This window comes from Nicotiana tabacum, chromosome 15 (genome assembly GCF_000715075.1).
Source record: "Nicotiana tabacum cultivar K326 chromosome 15, ASM71507v2, whole genome shotgun sequence".
NCBI classification, from domain to species: domain Eukaryota; kingdom Viridiplantae; phylum Streptophyta; class Magnoliopsida; order Solanales; family Solanaceae; genus Nicotiana; species Nicotiana tabacum.
The window spans coordinates 107468193-107495151 of NC_134094.1; the positions used below are offsets into that span (position 1 = coordinate 107468193).

At 37.2% G+C, this 26959-nt stretch overlaps 1 protein-coding gene across 2 annotated transcripts; it reads left to right on the forward strand.

The window, feature by feature from the left end:
- The first annotated feature begins 6894 nt into the window (after positions 1-6894).
- LOC107819389 (acetyl-CoA carboxylase 1-like) lies at positions 6895-26547 on the forward strand. 2 transcript variants are annotated; one of them, XM_075231086.1, is made up of 32 exons: positions 6895-7165; positions 7937-8358; positions 8604-8810; positions 8894-9055; positions 9194-9286; positions 9387-9482; positions 9645-9818; positions 10049-10142; positions 10234-10421; positions 10510-10560; positions 10639-10678; positions 11558-11682; positions 11768-11884; positions 11992-12066; positions 12155-12211; positions 12401-12505; positions 16895-16981; positions 17067-17258; positions 17328-17516; positions 17656-17766; positions 17857-17943; positions 18068-18244; positions 18825-18902; positions 18994-19116; positions 21176-21445; positions 21539-21879; positions 22106-22343; positions 22467-22816; positions 22895-23108; positions 23523-23699; positions 23784-25931; positions 26029-26547. In XM_075231086.1, the coding sequence occupies exons 2-32, from the start codon at positions 7984-7986 to the stop codon at positions 26083-26085; spliced, it is 6798 nt and encodes a 2265-aa protein (XP_075087187.1). In that variant the 5' UTR covers positions 6895-7165; positions 7937-7983; the 3' UTR covers positions 26086-26547. The 2 variants fall into 2 exon arrangements, with proteins under 2 accessions (XP_075087187.1, XP_075087188.1); XM_075231087.1 differs by having other exon boundaries at positions 6900-7165; positions 7994-8358.
- Positions 26548-26959: the final 412 nt, after the last annotated feature.

The window sequence follows — 26959 nt, forward strand, 5'->3', positions numbered from 1 at the left end:
AACACCTAGCGGGTAGTTTCCCCCTCACAGAGTTGGACAGGAGACTTACCTCGCTCCGAAATTCTATAACCGGCTCCAAAGCCTTTCTAACACCTCAAATCGATGCTCGTCGCTCCAAACTAGTCAATTAAGATGCAACACAATCAAAATGTATTCTAATACACATAATTAATCAACTTATAACAATTTCCAACTCCTCTCGAAAAATCAATAAAGCAACCCTCGCGCTCACCAATTTCTAGGTTTTCTATCAAAATCCCATAATTTTTACCAATTTTCATATTAGAATCTACCCAAAATCTATGTATTAAACTCACATTAAGTATAAATTACTTACCTCACAAAGCTAGGTCGAAATTCCCTACTTGAAAGCTCTCAAATCGCCCAAGAGTGAATGAAAATGTGATAAAAATGGCCTAAGTCCCGTATTAAATGAACCCTCGCTGCCCAGCGACTTTCGCACCTGTGGTGTATTGGGCTGCATCTGCGGTCCCACACCTGCGGCAAATGCTTCGCAGGTGCGCCTTTCCCTCACCTGGCCGGGCTCCGTATCTGGGGACAAGGAGGGCCGCTTCTGCGAGCCTAGCCGCACCTGCGATCATGTCTCTCACACTTGCGCTCACACAGGTGTGCCCAATCTTCTGCATCTGCGGATTCTAGGCTGCCCTCCATTTATCGCTTATGCGGCTTGTGGCTTGCACCTGCGAGCCCGCACCTGCGGCTGGCCAAGTGCAGGTAAGATTATGATAGATCTGGGAGCTTCAGCTGTTACTTCAAGCTTCCGACACAGTCCAAGCCTCGTCCGATTAACACTTTGGGCCTCGAGGGCCCCGCCTGAATATACCAACAAGTTTAGAATCATATAGCGAACTCGCTCGAACTCTCGGAACGCCCGAAATAATATTAAAACTAAGAATCGTACCCCAAAATTAATTGAATCAAACTTATAAACTTCAAGTTCTTCTATTCACTTAAAATGCGCCAAAACATACTTAGACTACTCGGATTGACACCAAATTTTGCGCACAAGCCATAATTGACATTACAGACCTACTCCAACTTCCGGAATCGGAATCCGACCCCGATATCAAAAAGTCCACTTCCGGTCAAACTTCTAAAAAAAAAACTTCAAAGTTCTAACTTTCGCCAAATGACCTCGAAATAACCTACGGACCTCCAAATCCACATCTGGACGCGCTCCCAATACCACAATCATCATATAGAGATATTCATAGACTCATAAATCCCAACTGACATCGATAGCAATGAAATGCACTCCAACCCAAATTTATGAAATCTTTCCAAAATTCCAACCTCCACAATAGGCACCGAAACATTCCTGGATTATCCAAAACCCGATCTGGACATATGTCCAAGTCCAAAATCATCATACGAATCTGTTGGGACCTTCAAATCCCAATTCCGAGGTCATTTACTCAAAAATCACCCTATAGTCAATTCCTCCAACTTAAAGCTTCCGAAATTAGAAATTTATTTTTCTTTCCAAACCAACTCTGAACTTCCCGAAATTAAATTTTGACCACGCGTACAAGTCATAATACCTGAAGTGAAGTTGCTCAGGGTCTCAAACCGCTGAATGACGCGCTAGAGCCCAAAACGGCAGGTCAGGTCGTTACAACAAAAAACGTAAAGTTTTGACTAATCATAATTGGATTATTCATCTTCAAAGCCTAAAAGCTTATATAGAACCAATTAGTTTGAATTCGAAGGTCCTTACATGCAGTAGAATTATGGGGTTTTATATCTTTTAAAAAATATATCATCCCCTCGAGAGTTATAGAATTCGAAGGTCCTTACATGCCTTCTGACATTAATTTCATGAATGAAAGCAAATTAAAATTTATGCAGTTAGATTTCTACTACTTTAATTTTTATGTCATAGTTCAACTAAATATGTTCTGAATATTAATGCAGTTAACAATATTACTATTTCTTGTGTAAAGTTTCCACTAAATGACAATAATTCTATAACGACGTGGCAATGCACGTCTATAGAGACTAGTTATTATAAACGCACGAATAATTTATGCTAAATCTTGAACGACTAAAATATCCCTTAAATATTAATCGACTATTATAACTTTAAAAATTTGTATAATTTAAAGATATAATTATAAATTATGTAAGGTAGAAATTCTTTTCCGATTTAAACTACACCATACACCGATCTTACAACTGAAGTCTCTTCCAAGTAACCATCACAATGGGATTGAAACCTTTCTTCAAACGTTTGATTCCTTGTGGGATTCTACCACAAATTATCTTAGTATTTAAAGGAAGCTGGAAGTCAATGATTTTAGACAAAGGGCTCCATACGAAATTGATGCCACACGAATGATTGCTATTTTAATAAATTGTGTATTTGCTTCTTGATAGGGTAAGTATTCCACAAAAGAGGTGGTTTCATCTTTAGCTTATCAGGGCTAATTTTATTATATTAAATTCCATTCAAAGTACGCTCCTCTAATCTATTTTATTCTTCATGTTTTAGATTCTTACGGCAATACATATCTTCTTTAGTGGTAAAGGCCAATATACATCCCTACTTTTAAAAATAGTGTAAGAATATTACTCGTTATACTATTGAATTATATATACCCTATAGTTATACTTTGGGTTCAAATATACCCCTCATTTAAACGGAGGGATACGTGTAATCGTCCTGTTGGTCAATTTTAAATATCTCCTAATTAAATAAAAAGACACATTACCCATACCCGAAAAATATATTTTTTTTTGTAAAAACTGAAAAAAACTTAAATTCTTTTTTACTAAAAACTGAAAAAAACGAAAATATTGTTTTTCCAGTTTTTACAAAAAAACTTCTTTAAAAAAATTGAAAAATATTTTTTAAAACAATATTTTTGTAAAAACTGAAAACAAAACAGGAAAATAATTTTCTAAAGCAATTAAAAACTGGAAAAAATTGAAATATTTTAAACTAAAAACTGAAAAAAAGAAAATATTTGTTTTTTCAGTTTTTACAAAAATATTGCTTTAGAAAATTTTTTTTTAGTATTTTTTTTTTCAGTTTTTACAAAAATATTATTTTAGAAAATATTTTTCAGATTTTTTTAAAGCAGTTTTTTTTGTAAAAACTGGAAAAAAATATTTTGTTTCATTTTTTTTTTTCAGTTTTTAGTAAAAAAATCAGTTTTTCCAGTTTTTTTTTAAAAATTACTTTAGAAAATTAATTTTTAGCTTTTTTTTTTCCAGTTTTTACAAAAATATTGTTTTAGAAAATATTTTTCAGTTTTTTCTAAAGCAGTTTTTTTGAAAAAACTGAAAAAAATATTTTTGTTTTTTTTCAGTTTTTAGTAAAAATAATTTCAGTTTTTTCTAGTTTTTACAAAAAAAAATTATTATTTTTCGGGTATGGGTAATGAGTCTTTTTAATTAATTATGAGATATTTAGAATTGACCAACAGGACGATGACACGTGTCCCTCCATTTAAATGAGGGATATATTTGAACCCAAATTATGACAGCAGGGATATAGATAACCCAATAGTATAACGAGGGGTAAGACCATTTTCGAAAGTAGAAGGGTATATTTGGTCCTTTGTCGAATTAACTATATGTCTCCATTAACTATTCTTGAAATTTCAAATTATGAGAACACTAACGTTTGCAATATTTTGCCAGTCTTTTAAATTATATATTACGTGCGTTTCATGCTGATAGGTTGCAAGAGACTCGAGTTATGAGATGCTGGAAGATAATATTATTGTAAATTCTTTATTCTTGATTGTTAAATAGTGTTATTCTAATATATTCTACTATTGATTCTTGATATGTATGTATTTGATAATTTTTGCTTTGATTGTATTGTAAATATCATTATGTTAATTTATAGACCAAAACAATATATTCTCAATCACCAGCTTTAGAAATTTATTGGATATAATAAAACAAGTTAAAAATGAATATAGTTATAATAGTCATTATACTACACAATATTTTTTTCGATCTAAACTATAAGTTTAGTTCTAATTATAATATGAGTCAAACATACAACAAATTCCCAACAACTCCTACAAAGTTGCTTCGCTTCTTATTTTGGTATGAATCAAATATAATTGATCAATTAACTTTAGATTTGACTACACCTACGAGATAATCCCAGAACCTTAAAAACTTCTTCCTAATCTATATGAAATTATAATACCATTCAAGCCTTCTCCTTATTGCTAAAGTTCTAAAGCCATACTAGTTATACATGAATAAAAATACTTTTAAACACCTTTAACCATAGACAACGAAATTACATAATTACATGCCACGAGTATATATTTTTACAAGGTGCAAGTCTTGTTGATGTCTCGCCAATGAGTCCTAGACCAACAAATAGTTAACATGGGAAACAAACTTCAAATTGGCTGCCAAGTCCAATGGTGATAGAAAGAGAAATATTTCATCATTAAGTGAAAATGTAAATTGTGAAAATACATGACGGAAAGAGATATCTTAGCAAATAAAAGTAAATTTGTCGATACTAAATAAGTTTTTGATAGTTACATTCTCTGTTGATAGCAAAACACTTTTCAATTTTGACTCCACAGAAAATGATACCAATAACTTTTGCCAGAAATAATACTTACATATTTTGATACTAAATGGCCTTTCGCTATACATGTTTCTTGAGAAGATTACCATACCAAACTTAAAAAAGATCTTCCTTAAACGTAGGTTGATTTTGAAGAATAAGACACCCATCATGATACTGATATAAACTTTAGATCCCCCAATTGCCTTATGTAATGGTACAATGATAGTACGTATGGAGGTTAGTCAATAATATCATACATGCCGAAATTATAATGGGCCAATGTGCTTTAGGTATTATGTTAATATAATAACATTGATTTTTAACATTTCAAAGATGTAGCGTTGTATCCATGTCAATACTTTACAATGATTCTTTCTTCATGTATATTCTAATATAATTAGTTTCTTATTCCGTCACATAAATAATTGACGGAAGATTTACGTGCAACGCACATACATAGAGACTAGTACTATATTAAAAGTACGAAACCCCTTAGTGAAATGATGTTCACATTTTTTACCCTTTAAAATCTGATTTTACCCTGAACAGAATAGTCATTTAATTATTTATAATATCTAAGGGTTTAAAATTATTAATTATTTCTAATATTTAGGAAAATTTTGCTTATCATATCTTTCCTTTGTTTGAACTATATTGAAAGTCCTAATATTTAGAACTTTAAAATTATTAAAATTTTACTTTATATAGTTTCTCCTGTCACGAATGCCTTGTCAAAAATAGAAGCTTGTTCACAGCAAATCTATATATCATATTCAATGAGTAAAAAATTATTTAAACATTATATTTAAATTATAAAATAAGAATAAGTAACTGAAGATAATGAATGATAATTATGTATAACTAACTCTATAAAGAACTCCGAAATTAAAATTGATTTTGAAGCGTCATTGTTTAAGTGTTGGACCTAAGACTACAATATATAGTAGTAGTATTTAACTGACGTCGACTACATCACCCAACTTTTAGTTAAAAATCCGCCTAATTTCCAACACCATTTTATTTTGAAAATACCAAAGGAAACAAGAAACTCCAAAAACAACTGTGTATAAATGTGAAAAATGTGAATATTGAAATATGTCCCTCTTTTCACCTTTGACATAAAGGTCGACATCGGTCTTGGAAAGTAATACTCCAGAATGTGGTCCAATAGCCATCTAATGTAAAGAAATAATGAATTACAATTTGCAAACAATTAGATAAAGAAATTAAATTGTTAAACACCAAAAGTTTATGTCCTGTTTTATAACACCTTCACCTCAAACTCTCAGCAGCTCCGTTAACTACCTCCATTTTCACGTTCATTGAAATTAAATAATTTAAAATTTAATCATACGTACATAACACATTAATTTGAATTCGAATTTTCCACACATTCAACTCTTTTTTCCCATTAGTAATTTTCTCATAAATATAAGTGTATATAGTGTTAATTCACTTTTTAAATAGTGGCTGTTGTGCGAATACTATGCTCCTTCAAACTATAGGGATATATAAATAGAAAGACAAACTTCCTCTCTCTCATTTTATATGACAATGTTTGACTGATTTTAAAGTTTTAGAGAGAAAAAAATTGTTGGTACATACCAAAATATATATTTTTTTATAGCTTATGATCATAATTATGCCATGATATTTCTATAGATATAAAAGATGTGCTTTAGGTAAGAAAATGAAGAAAAAAATTCAAATATAATATGGTGATATTCTTTTTGGAACAACCTAAGTATGAAAAAAATTGTAACGCAAAATGAAACAAATGAGATAGAGAGTATGTGTATAAATTCGATTGAAGATTTTTAAAATATATATATATATATATATTGATATTGTAAAAATTATCAGGTGGTCTCTACATGTGGTCGTATTCATTTGCATCTATACCCGCTTTTTGTACCACATTTTAACTAGATATAATTACTTATGTGACCTGATAGCGTAAAATTCAGTACATTATTAATTAGAATATGCAAGTGAAACTCTTAAATTATGCTTGAAGTGCACATCTATGATCATAAAAGAAGTCATCATGGGTGCAATGCTACATTATCAATGCTTCAAGGTTTCTTTTTTTAAAAAAAGGCATAGTGATAACAGTCATCATTAGAAAATATGTAAATCAATTAATTAATTATAAGTAAGTGGAGAAAACAAATGTCGTATATTAATTGGTTTACTTAGATACGATAATGCCAACAAGTTTTTCATTGAAGGTAAGAGAATGGGGTGGGGTGGCAAAGGCAGGTACCACGTGCCAGGAGTCATTGAAAGATCAGTTCATATTTAAAGAACTCCCCAACTAATCCAAACCAAACAATGAACCAAAATTTAATTGCACCATTTTCTACCCCATTACTTCTTCTGTGAAGTAGAGCAAAAAAAACAATCTTGTATTTCAGATTTGTACCTTCACATTGTTGTCTCCTCTCAATTCTTGAACCATATTGCTTCACACTGCCCAATCAGATTGAAAAAATTCACATTCTTTAATTCTTTCTCTAAAAGATTGAAACTTTCTGCAAATTTTTGACACCCCACTTCATATTACAGTGTGAATTAGCTATTTTTGCTATACGGGTATGTATATTTTCTCTTTTAATCAAACTGGAAAAGTTTAAATTTACTGCTGAGCACCTCTGGTGAATTTAACTTGTAATTTTTCATCTGTAGATTCTTGATTTTTTTTATTCTGTTTGTTTTTCTGATTTCCTTTTTCTTTTTCTGCTGTGTTGTCTTTATTGTTGTTGTTAAGTATATATATTTTGAGTTTGAGTTGATATGTGATTAGTTGAAAGAGTACTTCTCCTCTTGCAATTGAAAATAAAAAAGATCTTTTTTTCTGGTTTTGTTATTGCATTTCAACATTTTCTAGTTATTATGATGCTGTTATTATTTCTTTGGTTTCTGTTTAATGGTACTAATGTATTGTCCCTTCCTTCTCTTCTCTTCTCGTCTTTTCCGTCTTCTTGAGCCGAGGTTCTACCGGAATCCCTAGACCCCACTTGTTGGGATTTTACTGGATTGTTGTTGTTTTTTTTGTGTGTGTGTGTGGGGGGGGGGGAATGCTATTCACTTTGAATCATATGATCATAATATAGTTCATGCTGCATTTCTTGTCATATGTAAAGTTGCTTACTTGGTAGGTTGCTAATCCATTTTTATTTTTTGTGAACTTAAGTAATCTACTATTTTATTACTATTTTTTTAAAATACTGATAAGGCTTAGGTTATCTAGTTTTGTCACTTGAAGATTGGACTATGCAATAGGAGATCAAGAAGTAGCAGTAGGTCGCTTGTCTCTCAATTTTGTTTTAGTTGATTTAGTTGTTGGATGATTTATTATTGCAGCCAAAAGCAGCCCTTTTTGAAATTGTACATTCCCTCTTGGTTGCAACATGTCGGAAGCTCAAAGGATGCCAACAATGATCGGGATCAAGAGTGGAAATGGACACGTCAATGGTGCACTTCCATTGAGGTCTCCAATGGCTAGAGCTGAAGTTGCTGAGTTCTGTAATGCCCTTGGTGGGAAGCGGCCTATTAATAGTATCTTAATTGCAAACAATGGAATGGCAGCTGTCAAGTTTATACGTAGTATTAGGACGTGGGCATACGAGACATTTGGTACAGAGAAGGCAATTTTGTTGGTTGCAATGGCTACGCCCGAGGACATGAGAATAAATGCAGAGCACATTAGAATAGCTGATCAGTTTGTAGAAGTTCCTGGTGGGACGAATAACAACAACTATGCCAATGTGCAGCTCATTGTGGAGGTCTGTAGATATCTTTTTAAGGATGTCATCTAATTAATATAGTACTTCATTATCCTAATACAAGATGAATTATTGCTGATTTTATAATATGGTTAAATGAGAAAGGATCATCAAGCCGATGAGAACAATTTATCTCCACATAACTTGGTCTCGCATGTCCATATGGTTGTTCTTGTAAGGGGGACAAGGGACTCAATGCCAAAAACAAAATGCAAATACTTATACATGGTGTTTCTTTTGCGTAGATGGCAGAGATGACTCATGTTGATGCAGTTTGGCCTGGTTGGGGTCATGCATCGGAAAATCCCGAACTGCCAGATGCATTGAATGCAAAGGGGATCATATTTCTTGGGCCACCAGCTATGTCAATGGCAGCACTAGGAGATAAAATTGGTTCATCTTTGATTGCTCAAGCAGCAGAAGTACCCACACTCCCATGGAGTGGCTCCCATGTAAGTTTTTATGCTTGTGATTCTGCTCTGTTGGTTTCGTAGTGGTTAGTCTGCATTTAATGGACAGCATTTCGATCGCGCAGGTGAAAGTTCCTCCGGAAAGCTGTTTGGTCTCTATCCCAGATGAAATATATGCTAAAGCATGTGTTCATACGACGGAAGAAGCAATTGCTAGTTGTCAAGATGTAGGTTATCCTGCAATGATCAAGGCATCCTGGGGCGGTGGTGGTAAAGGCATAAGAAAGGTTTGTCTTTTGGTAAAAAAGGCACTGCGAGTAGTGCAAATATCAAATTAGTTTAATATATTCTTCTTGCAAAAAGATATAGAAAAAGTAAGCAGGTATTCATTCGACCTACCTACATGGCTTACTCGCTCATTCCAGGTTCATAATGATGACGAAGTTAGGGCACTATTCAAGCAAGTTCAGGGTGAAGTTCCTGGCTCCCCAATATTTATAATGAAAGTTGCTTCTCAGGTTCAGCCAACTTCTTTCTTGTCTGACCCTAAAGCTTCAACATATCTTTGGAGAGAATCTTTTAAACATTAGAATTGTTTTTTGATTTTCAAATAACTAGAGTCGGCATCTAGAAGTCCAATTACTATGTGACCAATGTGGCAATGTTGCAGCATTACACAGCCGTGATTGTAGTGTTCAAAGGCGACACCAAAAGGTTAGCTTGTATTTAACTTTTGATTATTGTTTAGTAATGAATTATAAAGACAATGCGTATCTTCCATTTGCAAGTTGAGGCAAATAGCAGAGCCTTCATGAGGCAGCCACGCGTACATCAGTGGAATGTCATCACTAATGTGTTTAATTTTCTTCAACTTAGATAATTGAGGAGGGCCCAATTACAGTAGCTCCGCTAGACACAGTGAAAAAACTTGAGCAGGCTGCTAGAAGACTGGCCAAAAGTGTCAATTACATTGGAGCTGCCACTGTTGAGTATCTTTACAGTATGGACACTGGAGAGTACTATTTCTTGGAACTCAATCCTCGGTTACAGGTGGTGATACTGCCATCTGCTTGAATGTGCACAATTATTTTTTTACCACGTAGAGGAACGCATTGATCTAAGTTTTTTTTCTTCTTTTTTTGGCATTTAGGTCATAATTATCTCATGCTTGTTTAAAGCCAAAGCTTTAATAATCATGAATTAAGTTGATGTTGATTGTGATCACCTCCATGACGATCTGGAACCTTTTTATTTATATTACATCTTTCGCATTCTATTAGGTTGAACACCCTGTAACTGAATGGATAGCAGAAATAAACCTGCCAGCGGCTCAAGTCGCTGTTGGAATGGGAATTCCTTTGTGGCAAATTCCAGGTTTTGTACCAGATGTTGTCGCTTTTCTCGGCTTAAGATGTTTAGGTTCTTCTTTTTCCTATTTTTGAAGCTTTCTTTTTGATTCTATTAGAAATAAGGCGATTCTATGGAATGGAACATGGTGCCGGATATGATGCTTGGAGGAAAACATCTATTGTTGCGACACCATTTGATTTTGACAAGGCTGAGTCGACAAGGCCAAAAGGTCATTGTGTGGCTGTACGTGTAACAAGTGAGGATCCTGATGACGGTTTTAAGCCTACCAGTGGTAAAGTACAGGTAAAATTTCTTCTGAAAAGTTTCAATTTCCTTTTCTAGTCCTGTGCTTTTAGGATGAACATTTGTTAATTTACATTTCATAATGTAGGAGCTGAGTTTTAAGAGCAAACCAAATGTATGGGCATACTTCTCTGTCAAGGTACTTATAAACTTGATGGAAATAGAATGTTGGGGTGCTTGAATATTTGCCGAGCGTAATAATTCTTTTTCCTTGCAGTCTGGTGGAGGCATTCATGAATTTTCAGATTCTCAGTTTGGTAAGCTGAAGTGCAGTTGTATTGTTCTTTTTGACTTATTTTGAATTTTCAGCTGAAAAAGTTAATGCTTTTCTAGTATTTTAATTTTTAATATCAGCCTAGAATATTCAGCTTCAATTAGGCAGTTGCTTCTTGTTTTGGGTCTACCAGGGTCAATGCTCAAGTTTGTAAAAGATTACGACCTTTTGTTTTCTTTTGAATTCCTTTTTTTTCTTTCGGGAAATACTTTGCATTATTCTATTCATGGATGAAAGCAACATCAGAAGATGTATTATGACTAAAAGAGTTCCTGTATGACTGAATGGTAAAGTTCCGTTACATCTCAAGCTGTTATGCAGTTTTTCCACCTCTATAAGTTAAAACATCATAAACCAGGTTTAATTAGTTTCACTTACACTGAAGAATAATCACCAGTGAAGCATGCATATGTTAATCTACTTTTTAATTTGTATACTAGTTAAAGAATAGCTAATAAGCTCACGCTGTTGCCAAAAAGAATTGTTAACAATAGGAAACTGCTATCTGACACCAAACTAATTTGAAACATTAAACTGAGGTATTTGTGTTTGTGTCGGCCCGTGCAGATTTGCTTCAAGTTTCTGCTAAGCTCAACTTTTCTGTGTATGTGTGAGTGTGCATTTAGTCTATTCCTAGCTTTGCTTCATATTTATGCTGACTCTTACTCTGGTTCTTCCTGTAAATTTGTCACAATGCTATCAAACATCGGTTGGAAAATTGTCAGAATTTCTTCTGGAAAATCTTTTCCACATATGCTATCAGATATCATACCTTGTATTTCGAAATACAATTGCCCAATAAAAAACATTCTAAAATTGTGTCTAACCTATTGAATTTATGGACTTCTATATCTTGACACAGGACATGTTTTTGCATTTGGAGAGTCCAGAGCCATGGCCATTGCAAACATGGTCCTTGGACTGAAGGAAATCCAGATCCGAGGAGAGATTCGTACGAATGTTGATTACACGATTGATCTATTGCATGTAAGAGTCTCAGATTAATAAAAGTACTTAGGCCCAACTCCAATCGAGTGTTATTTCTCTGCGTTACATTACGCATTTTCTGCAGGCTTCAGATTACAGAGAAAATAAGATACATACTGGCTGGTTGGACAGTAGAATTGCCATGAGGGTTAGAGCAGAAAGACCTCCTTGGTACCTTTCTGTGGTTGGAGGAGCTCTTTATGTACGTCTCCCATTTCATGACTGATGTTAGGTTCCTAAAGGTTTTGTCTTGGGAATTTACTTGCAAAATTGATACCATTATACCGTGTTGTTACGTGTCAAACTCAGAAAGCTTCTGCAAGTGGTGCGGCGTTGGTTTCTGAATATATTGGTTATCTTGAAAAGGGACAAATCCCACCCAAGGTAATCAGTTGCAGAATGTTTGTCCTGGTCGGAATCTTACATTTCTCCATCTCTTTTTTGGAATAACCCGTCATCCATCTATGTGCAGCATATTTCCCTTGTGAGCTCTCAAGTCTCACTAAACATTGAAGGGAGCAAGTACACGGTAAGTAGGATGCTGTATTCACTTCATTCTACATGTTTTTGTCTTCGTGGTATCAGTAGAGAAAGGAAAATTAGCTAATACTATTCTGCTAGCTCTACACAGATTGATAAAGTTGTTTCCAGTTCTTCTTTCTTGATTCTGCTTCCTCGACTGTTTGCAATTCAGTAATTGGTCGGTTTTGACTCTTAGATTAATATGGTGAGGGGAGGACCAGGAAGCTACAGGTTGAGGATGAATGAGTCAGAGATCGAAGCAGAAATACATACTCTGCGTGATGGAGGACTACTGATGCAGGCAATAATCAATCACTCTGCAACTTCTCTATATACCCTTTTACCAGAAACTACACTATTGTCTGTAGTAGCCATAAGCTTTTATGTTGCATAGAATTTGTAGAAACAATGTGGGGAGAGACTAATTGATTCCTTTTTGTGAGAAGGCACGGGAGAAAATATGTTATTAATATTAGATGATAAATACAATACAAGATGTCCCTATTTATAGCTATACACTACAAGGAGATATTACTCCTCTTCCAATGTGGGACAAGACTACACTATACATATCTGTAAACTAACACTCCCCCTCAAGCCGGTGCATACACATCCTATGTACCGAGCTTGTTACACATGTAACTAATACGAGAACCAGTAAGAGACTTAATGAAAATATCTGCTAGTTGATCATTCGACTTTACAAACTTTGTAACAATATCTCCTGAAAGTATTTTTTCTCTGACAAAGTGATAGTCGATCTCAATGTGTTTAGTACTCTCATGTAACACCGGATTTGACGCAATATGAAAAGCAGTTTGGTTATCACACACTAGTTCCATCTTGCCGATTTCTCCGAACTTTAACTCCTTGATCAACTGCTTGACCCAAATTAACTCACATATCCAGATGTAGAACGTCTATCAAAAGGTGATCCTGCCCAATCAGCATCTGTGTACCCAACAATCTGCTCGTGGCCTCGATCCTCGAATAGTAATCCTTTGCCTGGAGCTGACTTTATATACCGAAGAATGCGAACAACTGCATCCCAGTGACTATCACAGGGAGAATCCGTAAACTGACTTACAACACCCACCGGAAAAGAAATGTCAGGTCTAGTCACTGTGAGGTAATTCAATTTGCCAACCAGCCTCCTATATCTCGTAGGGTCTCTAAGAGGCTCCCCTGTCCAGGCAGAAGCTTAGCATTCGGCTCCATAGGAGAGTCAATAGGTCTGCAACCCATCATTCCAGTCTTCTCAAGAATGTCTAAGGCATACTTCCGCTGTGAAATAACAATACCTGAGCTAGACTGAGCGACCTCAATACCTAGAAAATACTTCAATCTGCCCAGATCCTTAGTCTGGAAGTGCTGAAAGAGATGTTGCTTCAGATTAGTAATACCATCCTGATCATTACCAGTGACAACAATATCATCAACATAAACCACTAGATAAATACACAGATTAAGAGCAGAATGCCGATAAAACACAGAGTGATCAGCCTCACTACGAGTCATGCCGAACTCCTGAATAATTGTGCTGAACTTACCAAACCAAGCTCGAGGGGACTGTTTCAAACCATATAGTGACCTGCGCAATCTGCACACACAACCATTAAACTCCCCCTGAGCAACAAAACCAGGTGGTTGCTCCATATAAACTTCTTCCTCAAGATCACCGTGGAGAAAAACATTCTTAATGTCTAACTGATAAAGAGGCCAATGACGTACAACAGCCATGGACAAAAAGAGACGAACAAATGCTACTTTAGCCACGGGAGAGAAAGTATCACTATAATCAAGCCCAAAAATCTGAGTATATCCTTTTGCAACAAGACGAGCCTTAAGCCGATCAACCTGGCCATCCGGCCCGACTTTGACTGCATAAACCCAACGACAACCAACAGTAGACTTACCTGCAGGAAGAGGAACAAGCTCCCAAGTGCCACTCGCATGTAAAGCAGACATCTCGTTAATCATAGCATGTCGCCATCCTGGATGAGATAGTGCCTCACCTGTAGACTTAGGGATAGAAACAGTGGACAAAGAAGATATAAAAGCATAATGAGGTGACGACAAACGATGATAACTTAAACCGACATAGTGGGGATTAGGATTAAGTATGGATCGTACACCTTTGCAGAGTGCAATTGGTTGACTAAGAGGAGACAAGTCCACAGTAGGTGCATAATCTGATGCGGGTCGTGAATCACCTGGGCCTGATGCTGGATGTGGACGACGATGATAAGTCAAGAGTGGTGGAGCTGCAGAAGGTTGAACTGGATTATGTGGAGGAACTGGAGCTATAGGTGGTGGAGCTACAACCGGAGTTGTAGGTGGTGGAATTGGAGCTATAGGTGGTGGAGCTGGAGTGACTGAATCTCCAAAAGATGAAACTGGCAGTACCTCAGAAATATCTAAGTGATGACCTGAACCTGTGAAGTATGATTGGGTTTCAAAGAAGGTAACATCAGCGGACATAAGGTACCGCTGGAGGTCAGGAGAGTAGCATCGATAACCTTTTTGTGTTCTCGCGAAACCCAGAAATACGCACTTAAGAGCACGAGGAGCTAAGTTATCTGTTCCTGGAGTAAGATTATGGACAAAACAAGTGCTTCCAAAAATACGGGGTGGAAGAGAGAACAAAGGTAAGTGGGGAAACATGACAGAGAATGGAACTTGGTTCTGGATAGCTGAAGATGGCATACGATTAATAAGATAATAAGATATAAGAACTGCATCCCCCCAAAAACGCAACAGAGCATGAGATTGTATGAGTAGGGTACGAGCAGTTTCAATAAAATGTCTATTCTTTCTTTCAGCTACCCCATTTTGTTGAGATGTGTACGGACAAGATGTTTGATGAATAATCCCATGAGATTTCATAAACTGTTGAAATGGGGAAGACAAATACTCTCGGGCATTATCACTACGAAATGTGCGAATAGAAACCCCAAATTGATTTTGAATTTCAGCGTCGAAGGTCTGGAAAATAGAAAACAATTCAGATCGATTTTTTATCAAAAATATCCAAGTGCACCTGGAATAATCATCAATGAAACTGACAAAGTAGCGAAATCCCAAGGTGGAACTGACCCGACTAGAACCCCAAACATGTGAATGGACTAAAGTAAAATGTGACTCTGCTCGATTATCAAGGCGCCGAGGGAAATAGGAGCGGGTATGCTTACCGAGATGACATGACTCACACTCTAGAGCTGACAAGTGAGATAAACCAGATACCATTTTCTGAAGTTTTGACAAACTGGGATGTCCCAACTGTTTATGTAATAAATCTGGTGAATCAGTAACAGGACAAGTTGTAGAAGGAAGACAAGATGTGAGTACATGTGATTTAGCAAGGATAAGGTAATAAAGTCCGTTTGATTCACGCCCGGTACCAATGATCCGCCCCGTACTGCGTTCCTGTATAAAACATGGTCATCAAAAAATAAAACAGTGCATTTAAGTGATTTGACTAAACGACTAACAGCTATGAGATTAAAAGGACTATTGGAAACATAAAAGACTGAATCTAAAGGTAAGGAAGGAAGTGGGCTTGCTTGACCTATTGCAGTTGCCGTGGTTTGAGACCCATTGGCCATTGTGACTTTTGGAAGAGATTGAGAATACGAAATAGTAGTGAAAAGAGATTTGTTACCAGAAATATGATCTGATGCACCTGAATCAATGACCCAAGACTCAGAGGATGAAGATTGGGAGAAACAAGTTACGCTATTACCTGTTTGAACAACAGAAGCTATCTCAGAAGATGTTTGCTTACATGCTTTATACTGAAGGAACTCAATATACTCTGCTAAAGAAACCATCCGACTATTCAAAGCATCGGTTCCCATGTCGCTACAATTTGTAGTAGTAGGGTTAACTTGAAATAGTGGAAATAAGTAACTCCTGTGAGAAAACTGAAGAAATAGCTTGAAAAACACTGTTTACGGCAGGAAATCAGAACACTGTTCTGTGCCGGAAATACTGTAGCTCGCCGGAAAATTCCAAAGTTGTCGGAATTTGTCGTAACCAGGATGGATAGACTCAGAATTTCTTTGCGAGCAAGCTGTCCTGAAGAAATGTTTTCAAAAAATGCCCGAAAAGGTTACTGTTCACGCCGCAAAAATATAAAAGTGGTCGTAATTTGATTTGAACTAGATGGGTGGGCTCAGAATTTTGAGGAGAGTACACTGTCCTGAAGAAGTTTCGCGAAAAAATGGCCGGAACCCTCGCCGGAAAAGTTGTTGCCGGCGCGTGGAGGAGCGTGGCGGCTTTTCTGCCAGATAAAATTTCAGGGGTTGGTCGTCGGAGGGTGATCTACCTCGTGGTGGTGTTGGTTTTAGCACAACACCGATAGAAAGTGACTTTCACTTAAACAAGCCTTAGGTCACCGGAAAAATTGCACGATGACTAAGTTCTTTCTTTCCGGTTAACGCTGGAATGACGCACAACGATCTTTTCTCACTAATGCTCTGATACCATGTGAGAAGGCACGGGAGAAAATATGCTATTGATATTATATGATAAATACAATACAAGATGTCCCTATTTATAGCTATACACTACAAGGAGATATTACTCCTCTTCCAATGTGGGACAAGACTACACTATACATATCTGTAAACTAACACTTTTCAAATACCAAAATTGTATTATTACATCTAAGTTCCCTTGATCACTGCAGCTGGATGGAAACAGTCATGTTATATATGCAGAGGAGGAAGCAGCTGGAACTCGCCTTCTAATAGATGGAAGAACATGCTTGCTGCAGGTGCCGATAATTATTCAGTTCCCAATATATTTTTATTTATTTAAAAAATGGCACCTTCTTATTATATGGTTTTCGTCGATTCCAGAATGATCATGATCCGTCAAAGTTAATTGCGGAGACACCTTGCAAACTTCTGAGATATTTGATGTCTGATGGTAGTCATGTTGATGCTGACACACCTTATGCAGAGGTTGAAGTGATGAAGATGTGCATGCCCCTCCTTTCACCTGCTTCAGGAGTTATCCATTTTAAGATGTCTGAAGGTCAAGCAATGCAGGTATTGTATTAGCAAATAAAGCATATATTTCTCTCCTCCGCAGCAACTTAAAGATAACTTTGTTTGTAGGCTGGTGAGCTTATAGCATCACTTGAATTAGATGACCCTTCTGCAGTAAGAAAAGCAGAGCCTTTTTGTGGAAGCTTTCCTATTTTGGGATCTCCAACTGCCATATCTGGAAAAGTTCATCAGAGATGTGCCGCAAGTCTTAATGCAGCAAGGATGATTCTTGCCGGATATGACCATAATGTTGATGATGTAGGTAACTTATAATTTGGAGTTGTAGAACGTTATTGCTTGTGTAACATCTTTTTGTCTGAACAATTATCTAGAAAACATTTTAACCAATACATAATGAAACAAATTCTGATGAACACTACTTAATCTTCCGATCCAGGTGGTTCATAACTTGCTAAGTTGCTTAGACAGTCCTGAGCTTCCATTTCTACAGTGGCAAGAATGCCTATCCGTACTGGCAACACGACTTCCAAAGGACCTCAGATATGAGGTAAAGGGTCGGATGATGATTTCTTTCTTCTCTTATGGGAAATTAGTAGATCTCTCTCTAATTATTTCGCTTTATGTATTCTTGTTGCAGTTGGAAGCAAAATATAAGGAATATGAGGGGATTTCCAGCTTGCAAACTGTCGACTTTCCTGCCAGAACTCTGAGAGGTGTTCTTGAGGTGAGTCTTTTACCACATTTTCTTCTTCTTCACACTATTTTTTTTTGGTTATTTCTTTTTAAAGTTCACATACTGTCTCTTCTAACATTGATTTATTTGTCTATCATTCTCTGTTTTGCTTTAGGCTCACCTAAGAACTTGCTCAGAAAAAGAAAAAGGAGCTCAGGAAAGATTAGTTGAACCTTTAATGAGTCTCGTCAAGTCTTATGAGGGTGGAAGAGAGAGCCATGCCCGTGGTATCGTCCATTCCCTTTTTGAAGAGTATCTATCTGTTGAAGAATTGTTTAGTGACAATATCCAGGTGGGTTGTAATGCAAACAATTATTGTGTGATAATCATCCTCTGCATGACTAGATATCTAAGTTCGAGCATCTTTATAGTTTGGAATATATACCTTCAGTATCTGCAATTAAACAAAGGTTATAGAAAATTATAACAATTATATCATATGAGGATATAGAGTTACTCAAAGTGAGATAATAGAAATGTATAGTACCAGAAAACTTAATTCCTCCTTAACCTTGAGGGGCCTTTCCTTTTTCTTTATCAGAATTTTCTTATTATTAGTATGGTAAACAATACCCAACTTCTTTCTTACAAAGCGTCTCGTTCTATTCATATATGGTATACCATGAGTTTTCTAAAATGATTTACGTTGTAGATCATCTTATGCATTCTCATCTTATTTGTATTATGTACCATAAGAAGCTATTATTTTATTGTCAATCATCTCTCTAGAAGGCCTCAAGATCATTTGGATTATCAAAATGCTACTTATTGTTGCATGTTCTCCATCTTATCATGTTGTCAATATGTAACATTGCATATCTTGATTTATTGGTTATGTTATGTTATTCAGTTCTGATGCCTTCCTTTTTCAGGCTGATGTGATTGAACGTCTCCGGCTTCAATATAAGAAAGATCTCCTGAAGGTTGTTGACATAGTGCTTTCTCATCAGGTATATGCTAATTGTTAATGTATTCACTTTCCTTTCTTCTGATGTTGTTAAGCTGGAAAATATCCGGTACCAATAATGTGTTATTATCCAGGGTGTTAGGCGTAAAAATAAGCTTATACTTAGTCTGATGGAGCAACTGGTATATCCCAATCCTGCAGCATACAGGGAAAAACTTATCCGTTTCTCAGCACTCAACCATACAAATTATTCCGAGGTTGGTATTCCATACATCTTTTATAAAAACATTGATATCCGTACTTGCATTGTCCTGTGCTTGCGGGAACTTGAGAAACCTTATCTTTTGCTTTTCATATCTTTGACATACAATCTTGAAATCAAGCTAAAACTTCGTGGAAGTTCTCTAAGATCAACACTAGTTGTGTTTGCTCTTGTTTTTTTTTTTTGCCTCCTGTTTTCGTGGAGACTTTTTTAAAGTTGCTATGAATTTTTTAAAATGCCAGTCTTTTATTTTTGTTTAAGTAGAGCACAACGGATGGTGAGAATTCACAAAGGTGGATCCGGGATGTAAACTTGATAGGGTCAATATTGCGTTGAACACATGTAGTTTAATTTTTGTTCTTTCTCAACAAAAAAAATTGTTGGAAATTTAGTGGTGTTTTCACATATATATTCTGTGCTCCATGTTGAAAATAGTGTGTTCGGTTGAACCCGTCGAGATAGACTGAATTGCCTCTGAGAATTCATAATGTGATCCCGACAAGCTTAGGATTGAGAAGTAGTTGTTGGCCAGTCATTTATCATTATTGATCCACAAATGCTGATATCCATCAGAGAATGACTCTTGCTCTCCCTGGGGACCATCTAGTCCCAATCCTTCATCACATCCTTCTGCTTTCTCTCTCTCTCTCTCTCTCTCTCTCTCTCTCAAAATGTACCGACCATCAGAAGAAGCAAAAAGAAGGAAAAAAAGAAGAAAATGCAAAGGATCCTTATATTCTTTTAATGGTTCATTTAGTGGCTCATCATTAGATACCATTCTAGAAAAGGCAAAATACGTAAGTTACTCCTTGAACTATGGACCAAATCCTTATTGCACACTTTTTGCGGACGAAAATCACCTTACACGCTCAACCTTTCCAAAGTGTGCATAAGACACACCACTTTTATTATGCGGCAGGCACGTGTATAGTCAAAAAGATAAAGAGCGTGAACCCTTTAAGTGCCACATGTCAAAATTTTATATATTTTCTTTGTTTTAAAATTAATTGTTCCCAGAACCCCACCCCCTCCCTTCTCTTCTTCTTTCTCATACGCCTCCCCCCTTTTCATCTCTTTTACACATAACTTCCACCATTTCATCTCCAATTTTTCTGTTCGAATCGCTTTCTTTTTTCAGATCTGTAACGAGGGATAGGAAGGTGGGTGATTTTGTAGAGGGGGGAGGTGGAAGATATGGATATTTTTTTGGTGCTTGTTAGCACTTGCGGTATCCAGAAGCAAAGGCAACTTCAAGTTCTTAGATTAGACTTTCTTATAAGTCAAATTGACAAATAGAGCAAATTTTTATGAATGCTTGTAATTTGATTTGTGAAATGAATTTTAGATTTGGTACCAGCGAAATTGGTTGAATAGAATTGGTCATTGATAATGAAATAAGATTAACTGTTCAGGATGTATAAATCCCTGAAAGCAGATGAATTGATGAAGCAGTTGGAAAACAAAATAAATCAATTGGGCCGTATCACTGTCAACTTTGGTTGAGTTGGGCTGGAAATATGTAATTTCAAGGTCATGGGATTCTTGTCGAAGATGGAAGATAGATGAAGGTGGAGAAGGGTGGCAGATAAGATATGTAATTTCAAGGTCATGGGGTGTCTGGGAAGACGAGATGAAAAGGGGGTAATTTGCAGAGAAGAGAAAGAGATGAAATGAAGATGTTTAAGGGGTATAGTTGTAATTTTAAGTGTTTTATGTTTTAAAATAAAAATACATGACACGTGTCACGACTTTATTGGTGCATGATATTACATATGTTTTGAAAAATTTGTCAAGAAAAAAGTAGTGTCCCGGCACACTCCGGAAAGGTTGAGTGTGCAAGATGATTTTGGTCTGCAAAAAATGTATAACAAGAATTTGGTCTTATAGTTGGGGGGGGGGGGGAAACTTATGTATTTTGCCTTCTAAAAAGTCACCTAGTGTGAATTTGTTTTAACAACATTCTATGATTCTCATCATTTACAGTTTCTGTATTGTTAAGTGGGTTATATTGAAACTCCTTAACAGAGTTTCTAAATCTCGATTTCATTTTACAGTTGGCACTGAAGGCCAGTCAACTCCTCGAACAAACTAAACTGAGTGAACTACGTTCGAGTATTGCCAGAAATCTTTCTGAGCTGGAGATGTTCACTGAAGAAGGTGACAGCATGGATACTCCTAAGCGAAAAAGTGCCATCAACGAAAGAATGGAAGTTCTAGTGAGTGCTCCGTTAGCAGTTGAAGATGCACTTGTAGGCCTTTTTGATCACAGTGATCACACCCTTCAGAGGCGGGTTGTGGAGACTTACATTCGTAGGCTCTATCAGGTACTGTATTTCAAAGTCTTAGTTTACTTGTTTCGGCACATCTATATTTAAGACATGTATAGTTTTTAATTTAACTTTTGATATCTACTCCAGCCTTACCTCGTTCAAGGGAGTGTGAGGATGCAGTGGCACAGATATGGACTAATAGCTACATGGCAGTTTATGGAAGAGCATGTGGAGAGAAAGAGTGGGTCTGGAGACAATGTGATAGTAAAACCGTTAGTTGAGAAACACACAGAGAGAAAATGGGGAGCCATGGTTATTATCAAATCTCTCCAACTCTTGCCAACAGTATTAAATTCTGTATTGAGGGAGACAGCGCATGACTTGCATGCAGAGATATCGAATGGATCGACTCAACCAGTCAGTCATGGTAGCATGCTGCACATTGCATTGGTGGGCATCAACAACCAAATGAGTTTGCTTCAGGATAGGTATCAAAAGTGTTATTATGTTTGATCTCGCAGCTAACTTTCTACTGCTAAAGTAACTTTTTAGTTAGATATATGGATAAATCATGAGGCACATATAAATAGATGTCCGTTAAAAGGAAGTAATAGGATATACCTCTATCTAGCATGGCTGAATTTTTTGCATGTGTATCTGGTCCAATTATTTGCGAGAAACTGACTTATTCATGGTACAAACCATTGTTTGCAGTGGTGATGAAGATCAGGCTCAAGAGAGAATTAACAAGTTAGCCAAAATACTGAGAGACAAAGATGCGAGCGCCAACCTTAAAAGTGCAGGTGTAGGGGTTATCAGCTGCATCATACAAAGAGATGGAGGGAGGGTGCCAATGAGGCACTCCTTTCACTGGTCAACAGAGAAGCTATATTATGAGGAGGAGGCTCTACTGCGTCATCTAGAGCCTCCTCTATCCATTTATCTTGAATTGGTTTGTATTTTGCTTAACTTCATTTTCTCCTTTTAACTATATCCTATATTACTATTGGTGCTTTATTTTTGTAATTCTTGGACCATGAGCTGATCTTAGGTTCATAATTTCCCGGAAATGCAGGAAAAGCTTAAAATCTATGATAATATAAAGTATACTCCATCCCGGGACCGTCAGTGGCACCTCTACACTGTTGTAGACAAGCGGAATCCAATCCGGAGGATGTTTCTCAGAACACTTGTAAGACAACCAACAGATGATGGTGTACTAGCGTATCAAGGATTAAATCAGGGAACGGCTCATTCCCCTTTGAATTTGTCGTTTACTTCAAGGAGCATATTGAGATCCTTAATATCTGCACTGGAAGAGCTTGAACTTAATCTCCATAATACGACTCTCAAAGCTGACCATGCTCATATGTACTTGTATATTTTACGAGAGCAAGAGATTGATGATTTGTTGCCATACCACAAGTCAGTAATTGTTTTGCCTTTATGCTTGCTATTAAGGACAAAAGTTGGCCCACTGCTCACTTCATGACTCTGTTGCAGGAGGGCAGACGTAAATAACGAGCACAAAGAAGTGGAAGTTCAGAAAATCTTAGAAGATCTAGCTCATGAAATCAATGCATTTGTTGGTGTGCGGATGCACAGGTTAGGCGTTTGTGAGTGGGAAGTGAAACTTTGGATATCATCTGCAGGCGACGCAACTGGTGCTTGGAGGATTGTGGTTGCGAATGTGACCGGTCACACCTGCATTGTGCATGTAAGTGGAATTTAGCATGTACTTGAAATTTTTCGATGGCTTATCTGATCCAAAACTGACTTCTGTTGAGTTAGAGAGCAAATATCAATCGATGCTTTGCGCTTTAACCATGAATGGTTACTTTCTTTTGTTAGTTCTTTCTTGTTTCTTTTTTCTTCTATTACCTTTTCTGGTAAAGAGCTTGAAGTTAATCATGCTTATAATGCGAATGGTGTTTAGTTCTCTATTAGCCCATGAACTTTTGGACTCAGATAAGTTGTTCCGTTGTATTGACTTAAACCATTTGCTGGACCTGCATTCCGGCGGACATACTAATGCCTCATGACTTGATTCACTCCAACTTCAAGTATTGGTTTCTGCCATAGAAGTCTGTGATTAACATTGACATCATGCTATTGGAAATTGAACTCTCAGATTTATCGAGAAGTGGAAGATACAGGTGTACAAAGAGTAGTGTATCATTCAGCTATTGGCCATGGTCCTCTGAATGGAGTGCCAGTAACAGCACCTTATCCACCGCTGGCTGTGCTTGACCAGAAACGGCTTTTGGCCCGCAAGAACGACACCACTTACTGCTATGACTTTCCACTGGTAAACATTTGAATGAAAGTAGACATTATGCTGGTTATTACCATCTGGATCAATATCAACATATCATAAAATTCCCTTGTGCAGGCATTTGAAGCAGCACTTGAGAAGTCTTGGGAAAGTCATAATCCTGGAACAGACAAGCCTAAGGACAATGTCCTCTTGAAAGTTACAGAGTTAACTTTTGTTGACAAGAAAGGAAGCTGGGGTACTCCTCTTGTCCCTGTGGAGCGCCAGCCTGGATTCAATGACGTCGGCATGGTGGCATGGATTATGGAAATGTCTACTCCTGAGTTCCCTATGGGAAGGAAAATTCTTGTTGTAGCAAATGATGTCACCTTCATAAATGGATCTTTTGGCCCAAGCGAGGATGCATTTTTCCAAGCAGTGACTGGTGTTGCTTGCACACAGAAACTGCCACTTATTTATTTAGCAGCAAATTCAGGGGCTCGTATTGGTGCAGCCGAGGAGGTAAAATCTTGCTTTAAAGTTGGATGGTCTGATGAATCGAACCCCGAGCGTGGTTTTCAGTATATATACTTGATTCCTGAGGATCATGAACGTATCAAATCTTCTGTCATGGCACATGAATTGAAGCTGTCAAATGGAGAAGTTCGATGGGTGATAGATACTATTATTGGAGAAGAGGATGGCCTGGGTGTTGAGAACTTAAGTGGTAGTGGAGCCATTGCAAGTGCTTATTCTCGGGCATACCATGAAACATTTACCTTGACATATGTAACCGGGAGAACAGTTGGAATAGGTGCTTATCTTGCTCGTCTTGGTATGCGGTGTATACAGAGGCTTGATCAGCCAATTATTCTTACTGGTTATTCTGCACTTAACAAACTTTTGGGCCGGGAAGTTTATAGCTCCCACATGCAACTTGGTGGACCTAAAATTATGGCGACTAATGGTGTTGTTCATCTGACTGTCTCTGATGACCTCGAGGGGATATCAAAGATTTTAAATTGGTTGAGCTTCGTTCCGCCATATTCTGGTGGTCCACTTCCCATTTCAACTCCATTAGATCCTCCTCAGAGACCTGTTGAGTACTTCCCAGAGGCCACATGTGATCCACGCGCTGCCATCTCTGGCCACACAGATGCAAGTGGAAAGTGGTTGGGGGGCATTTTTGATAAAGATAGCTTCATTGAGACACTGGAAGGTTGGGCAAGAACTGTTGTGACAGGCAGGGCAAAACTCGGAGGAATCCCTGTAGGAATAGTTGCTGTTGAGACACAAACTATGATGCAAGTAATCCCTGCCGATCCTGGACAGCTCGATTCTCACGAAAGGGTTGTCCCTCAAGCAGGGCAAGTATGGTTTCCTGACTCTGCAACTAAAACAGCTCAAGCATTGATGGACTTAAATAGGGAGGAGTTACCTCTTTTCATTCTTGCCAACTGGAGGGGCTTTTCCGGCGGACAGAGGGATCTCTTTGAAGGTATCCTTCAGGCAGGATCAACCATTGTCGAGAACCTTAGAACGTACAAACAGCCTGTTTTTGTTTACATCCCTATGATGGGTGAACTCCGTGGTGGGGCATGGGTGGTTGTGGATAGTAAGATCAATTCAGACCACATTGAAATGTATGCAGAACAGACAGCCAGGGGAAATGTCCTTGAGCCAGAAGGTATGATTGAAATTAAATTCAGAACGAAAGAACTACTGGAGTGCATGGGTAGGCTTGACCAGCAGCTTATAAATCTCAAGTTAAAGCTTCAGGAAGCCAGGACCGCTGGAGTGTACACTAATGTTGAGACCTTACAGCAGCAAATTAAAACCCGTGAGACGCAGCTTTTGCCAGTATACACACAGATAGCTACAAAGTTTGCAGAATTGCATGATACTTCATTAAGAATGGCCGCGAAGGGGGTGATCCGAGAAGTAGTAAATTGGGAAACTTCTCGTTCATTCTTTTACAGACGTCTGCTTCGAAGAGTGGAGGAGGAGATGTTGGTCAAAACTGTGAGGAATGCTGCAGGTGACCAGCTTTCTTACAAATCCGCTATGGATATGGTGAAAAACTGGTTTTTGGATTCAAAAGGAGGCAAAGTAGATTCTTGGATAGATGATGAAGCCTTTTTCTCATGGAAGAATGACCCCAAGAACTATGAGGAACAATTACAACAGTTGCGGGTGCAAAAGGTACTACTTCAGTTATCAAAGATTGGCGATTCGACATTGGATTTACGTGCTCTACCACAAGGTCTTCTTTCCCTCCTACAGAAGGTTAGCCATCAGACTCTTTTTCAAAATTTTGTTCCACTGCTATTTCATCTTTACCTGTTTAAGGTGCCTGAAACAAGCTTCATGTTTTGGTCTGCAGGTTGAGCCAGCAACGAGAGAGCAATTGATCAGTGATCTAAAAAAGGTGCTTAATTGATGAAGCAGCTTGTAACTAACTTGCCAGCAAATTGTTGTCTCCCATTTCTTCTAGGACAGTTTCCTGCCGACCAGTGCATCTGTGCCTGTTAGGAAAAGCAGCGCAGTTAGCACTCAACCTGTACTATGATGATGCTTCTCTCTTCAAAATCTGTTATATATTGGACAAGCTGGGCAGACAACTGGTTTAAATTTGTCCCGACGAGGTGTAAATAGTAGCATCTTGAGAGTATAGGGTGTAGTCTTCATTTGTTTGAGCAGAAATATTCTTTACATAGCAGGCTCCTTTATTGAAATTACTGCAGGCCTGACCACTCTTTTTGTATACTTGCATTGTTATCTTAGTCTGTCTAACAATTGGTTAGCCTTGGTATTTATTGAATGTCCAAATAAAATATGAGCTGTAACTCATGCTCCTATATACGTAGTTGCTATTCAGTACAAGAGTTGAAAATCTTCTTCATCTCTTTCCACTACTATTATTTAGTGCTATTCACTGATTGACAGCATATGTATTCCTTACCGATGTTTATTGAAAGTAAAAAATTCTTCCTAGTTAATTACTAAGCAACCATTGGAAAACAAAGATTACGTTGGAGCTGGCTGTCTAGATTATGTTAGATTGTACGATTATCAGATAAATCATTTATTAACACAATGTAAAGCTAAACGATGAGGAACTTAATTTACTAATCCATGAGGATATCTAAGGGGAGAAAATGTCACTTCATGACCTGAATCGTGATATATAAAAGTTAAACACTTAAAATAAAAAAAAACATATTAATGTCTTATGACTATTATTTGTTATGTCATCTACATGTAGCTTCCGAATCCGTGAATCGTAGATATGACTGCTACTTGCTAGAGAAAAT